The sequence below is a fragment of the Cryptomeria japonica genome, chromosome 7 (assembly GCF_030272615.1).
Source record: "Cryptomeria japonica chromosome 7, Sugi_1.0, whole genome shotgun sequence".
Taxonomy (NCBI): Eukaryota; Viridiplantae; Streptophyta; class Pinopsida; order Cupressales; family Cupressaceae; genus Cryptomeria; species Cryptomeria japonica.
Genome location: NC_081411.1, coordinates 382688791 through 382694281, shown reverse-complemented (window position 1 = coordinate 382694281; position 5491 = coordinate 382688791). Strand labels below are relative to the sequence as shown.

At 33.5% G+C, this 5491-nt stretch overlaps 1 protein-coding gene across 1 annotated transcript; it reads left to right on the top strand.

The window, feature by feature from the left end:
• Positions 1-3976: 3976 nt before the first annotated feature.
• Positions 3977-5118, top strand: LOC131030109 (uncharacterized). The gene has a single exon (XM_057960796.2). It carries the CDS (start codon positions 4073-4075, stop codon positions 4649-4651), a length of 579 nt encoding a protein of 192 aa, XP_057816779.2. The 5' UTR covers positions 3977-4072; the 3' UTR covers positions 4652-5118.
• The last annotated feature ends 373 nt before the right edge of the window (positions 5119-5491 follow it).

Genomic DNA, 5491 nt, shown 5'->3' with positions numbered 1-5491 from the left:
ATCTACTTATTAATACATCTAAGGATTTACTTAATAGGTTCATTTCAATAATCCCCTTTGATTAATTAATTCCCTCCATCAAAATCATTTATTCTAATCCCCTAATTAATTAAAACAAATCAAATTCATGAGTTGTTGAGATTAATTAGCCTTTTCTTATTATTGGAATTTTTAAATTCAAATTCTCTTAACTTCTACCACTCCTAAACCTAACCCACTCCATCTAACCTCGGGTTTTGCCTAACCACCATGTTCCCTTTCCTTGAACACTTTGCCCTCTCATGAGCAAAGCTTTGTGACACTTGTCACTAAGTGTTCCCTTTCATCTAACCTCTTCTAGAAGCCTCTTGACACTTGTCACCATGGAGATGACAATGTTCCCTTTCATCCAACCCCTTCTCCTACCTACCACCAATTGTCCCCTTTCATCCAACCTCTTCTCAACCCACCTCCAATTTAACCATTGATATCTTCAGATCAATTTTGACTATTGATTCCTGCCACCTTACCCCTAGCCTTGGGAAATCCTATAAATAGACCCCATTTTGGAGCACAAAGGGTCCCAATTTGATATCATTTGCATCCTAATTTTGATTCATCTCATTTGCATTCAAGCATTGTTACTATAGGCATCTAGCTTCTAGTTTATCATTTCAAGCATTGTTATCATGTTCAAATCTTAACTTAATTGCATCTTCATTCTAGCCTATTTTCTAGAATAATCATGAAATCATATAGCTTAATCATGCTATCATTGCTAGATCATGCATCTTCATCATTTAAATCCTCCATCTAAGTGTAGTCAAGTCACTGGAATTTGCATAATAAGATCTGAGAGAAAAAATCATACTCGCATTTACTAGGAGGCGATAGATCGCTTAGTTATGGTTTTATCTTTCTTTGATTTAAATTCATTAACCATGCTTGTAATGATCTATTGAGTGTTTTGTGTTTGCAGGAATAGGTACACTTCACATACACGACATTTAGTTCTTTGAGCTAATTTTATTTTACTAATTTTAGATTAGGTTTCTCTTGTTTTGTATAAAGCAAACCATTCACTCATTGTTATCTATGAAATTCATTTATAGGTTAATATACATATCAGATTACTCTTTGGATAAATTCACTCTCAAGGTTGCATAGTATTACTCATGGATTTTTATCTTCATATGTGATAGGTATTTTTTTTATAGGTGATTCATTGACTTGTGGGATTGAACAAATAACTCCAATAGATTTGATTCCATAGTTGCATGCATAAAAATATTAGGAGTAGGTAATTTAGTTCTACAAAGTTGTGACCTCCATTGTAGGGGAGGTATTCTTATTTTCTGAAGGAATAAAATGAACCAACACTTCACTTCTTTCCCTATTTTATTCACCAAAATTATATTGGTAAATAGAATTATTGCAACACTTTTCTTTAATAAATGACTGTGAATTGCCCGTTTAGAAGAAACAAACAAACCAACAACTGGAGAGGTTGTTATTAGGTTATTAACGTTCCTCTCAATTTATAGATACAACTCCATATGATGTATTTTGCATTTTTGAAAGAGTATGCTTTTAACAAGAAAGCTGGAAAGGCAAGATGGAAAATAAATAAAATCACCTTGAATGATCAGATAACTAAATTATGATGAATAAATGGTCAATTTAGAAATATAAGTGTGCATACTTGATAAAGTAGAATTTAAGTTTCAAAAAAATAATAAGTTCATAGGTTAATATACTATTTTGACCTTGATGGTCCAACATAAAATATATGAAATATAAATTAACACTGAAAGACTAAAAGAACATAAAACCATTAATGCACATGGGGATAGTAATTTTAAAAGTAAAATAGATGTCACTCAAACTTCATAATTAAATTCTTTATTTCAAAAAAATTTAGTGTCCAACAAGCCCATAGGCTTTCCAAATCCCACATCATAAAATATCACCCCTTCACCCTATGATTTTTTGCAATAAATAACAATGGGGGACTTTTCAATTCTCATACCCATTTCTTCAAAATGAATTACAATAAAAATCAATAAACTTTTTCCTTCCCATTTACATAACACTTGTTTAGATTTCAAATGGTTCTCACAACCTTCGCAAGTGCCAAATTTTGAAAATAATAGCTTGATGTAGCCAATCAACACTTTCAAGGTTTGAGATATAGTAGAGCTCTAAAAGGGGTTTCAAAAATTCATCTCTTGTCTTGAGTTTGATGTTGCATGTCTTCAACATCATATTGGAATGCTTCTAAATTTGGGAGGTTTGCCTCAGGCTTCGACAGAGTTTTGAAAATCTTGTTAGATCCAATAACAATTTTTTAACCCTATGCAAAGGCTTACAATATAAGAAACTTAACCTTGAGCTTTTAAAACACATAAAATTTCATTAGGACTTCAAAGGTTGCGAGAATCTTGTTGGCGCTTAATGGACATGTGAGGACATAGGTAAGTCCCAACATAGGTTGTTAAACAAGTCTTGAGACCAACACAAAAGATAATGGATATTAAAGCTTTGAAATGAAAATAAAGTGAACTTTTGTTGGGACTTTTAGACAGTTTTGAAAGTGTTGTTGGAGATTGACAAGGGTGTGGGAACCTCATTGGGTTTTGATGTAGGTTTTGAAACCGATGGAGAAAAGGAAAATAAAGGGACGATGATCAATTTTTAAGTATAAAACGACACTGTTAAAGTTAAATGAAGTTTTGATAACTATGTTGGATGTTGCCTAAGTTTTCTAAGCCTTAGAAATTTTCCACTAATTAAACCAAATGATAAAAGAAAGAGACTAACCAAGAGCAAGGCACCATACATCCTTTTTTCTTGTTTTGCACTAGAACACATGATAATGGATGGACTTACATGACGAAATCTAGAGGATTCCATTTCTTTATATGAACTTCAATATATATGTATGTCTAGATATTTACTTTGCAAGCATGTTTGTGAGTGTGTAGAAACACTTTTGAGATTTGTGGTCATTCTAGGGATCTCATACACCTTTAATGGGAGCAAAATCTAAATGATGAAAATTGCATACCCATATAAATTATCATTTAGTTTTGTGTCCATTTTCATTGAATGACATAGTACAATTAGGCATTCACAAATTACACACTCGTGATAAACGGTTAGAACTCATTCTCTGATATTGTTATTCATTCCTATTTACTCTTTCCATATTTTGTGTCATCTTATCTATACATCTACACATATTTCCACATATCTAAAATTCCTTAAGTCTACTGTCATGTATCATGTTCTAGAAATTTATCCTTCACTTCTATCCTATGTTTCCTTGTCCTAAGTCAATCTAAGAGCATGGGATCAATCTTGCACCAACACATTTTATTGATTGTTTAAAAAATTAAAATTAAAATTTGGGTTGTTCTCACCCACCTCTTTCTCATCATTATCCAACTCGATATATAATTTATAAAACTTTACACATGTAGATTAATTCTTATAGATTGTAGATCAAATTCGCATAAATAACTAGATTCACAACTCTCATAATTCAGTGTACACAAAAATCATCTATTAAATTGTAAAAAAAAATTAAAAACAAAATTTACCAGTCTATTTCAACACATAAAAACTTATAATTAAAATACAGTTCAAATATTATGATTCAAACAATGGGTTACTATTTTACCTCTTTCACAAAACCTACATTTGCTAAAAGAATCCACTTTTTGATAGCAGTACATATTGACAGATGGTGTCTTTATACACGAATCCAGACTGGGGTCATCTACCTACGACAAATTACAAAAGAGGAGTTTTATATTTAAAAAAGGGAAGTTGGGTTGTTTTGCCATTAGTTGGACGGCTTTTCTTTATTTTTGTCGTTTCCATGTAATAAATACCGGGTGGGGCTATAAAGGACTTTTAAGAAAATATTCTCACTGAACCACAACCGACATTTTGGAGTAGTACGCGTAAAGAAAGCCCATTTTGCCTAAATATATTAGTCCTCGGCTGGAACTATGAAACAAGATCCGCCAATCTGCAACATCCTGTGTTCGAATGCTGTAGAGCCCTGATTTTAGTCCTGGATTTGCCCATGGACAATTACATGTACTGGCCCAAGCTTCACCCGCAAGAGCAGCTAACGGATCTGGCAGACTGTAGAATAAGAAAACCCTCTGTGGAAGACGACATGCGAAGAGGCATAAGGTCCAAGAAGATGAAGCTACAAAAGAACACAGAGCATGTTATAAATAATAACAGAAATTCAAATTTCACCTCTTCCAAGAGGCACGGATCTGTCAGGACAAGCCGATCGCCGCCGGTGGAGTCCAATTCCGTCGCAAACGCCTCCAACGCATACAAGATCCCTCCGCCCAGATTGCCGTCCTCACCAGCCAAAGCGGTTAACTGGCGGCTGGCTTGCTTTCTGGCCAGTGAGTACCTTTCTGGCGGGACATTGCTGGGGAAGCCATGGCCAACGGAGGATTCGGACACGATACCCTGGGAAAATTACACCCCTCGGCCGAAGAAGAAGCTCAGAGGACACGAAGCTTCCAGAGAAAAGGAGGCTCTTTATTCTACTCTCACTGCCAATTTCCTCCTCTCTGATGACATCCACATACCTCATATTTTCAATCCTTCACAGTTGGCCGCTTGGCTCGGATTTAAATGACCATTCCGCGCAAACCCTGCAATGAAAATTTTGAAAGGTGGCTGTACTATTTTGTGGTGGAAGATCCATTAGCAATTGCTATTGTCTTATTGTCAAGGAGGAGACAATTCCTCTTTTTATTATTCAAGATTAGCTGTTGTGACAGATTTTTCTGTATATAAGAAGGGTTTGGATGTTCATGGAATCGACAGATTCGGAATGGATAAATACGTTTATGGACAAGGCATTTTAGAACTCTTTTTATTTCCTTATGTACGTTGAATTATGCTGTTGTAATCGAGCCAAAGCTGTTTAAAATTTATCCAGGCTTTTGACAGCTTGTTTGGTTTTAGCAAAAGCCGTTGGATCCACCTTATCTTATGCGTCTAACCCTGCATAGTAACTTGCATGGATTTTCCTCTCACTAGTATGTAATATTCTCATTAAACAAAAAAAAATTCTTATTTCTTATACAACTATTTGATTTCTTTGTTGGTGTCTCTATTTACACTTGGTCACACTAATTTGAAGTTTTTCTTATTCAGGAATTTGATAGAAAATTAATTAGGAATGGGCACAATTTAATTCATGAAAGTCACTTTAAAAAGGTTTAAAAACTTAGTTTTTATTTTTTTTTAATTTTTTAGTCAAAACTCTTTATAGAGTGTGAATCTCATCTTCATCAAATATTTAGACAAAATCTTATGGTATGGATCTTAAATAGAATATTTTAGCTTTTTTAATTCCTAAATAATAAATAGCAAAATATATTTTATATATAAAAATGATTAAATTTAATATGACATACTTTTAATTCTTTATTTTAATTTGAAGAAAAAATGACTAATCCTCAACCACTTT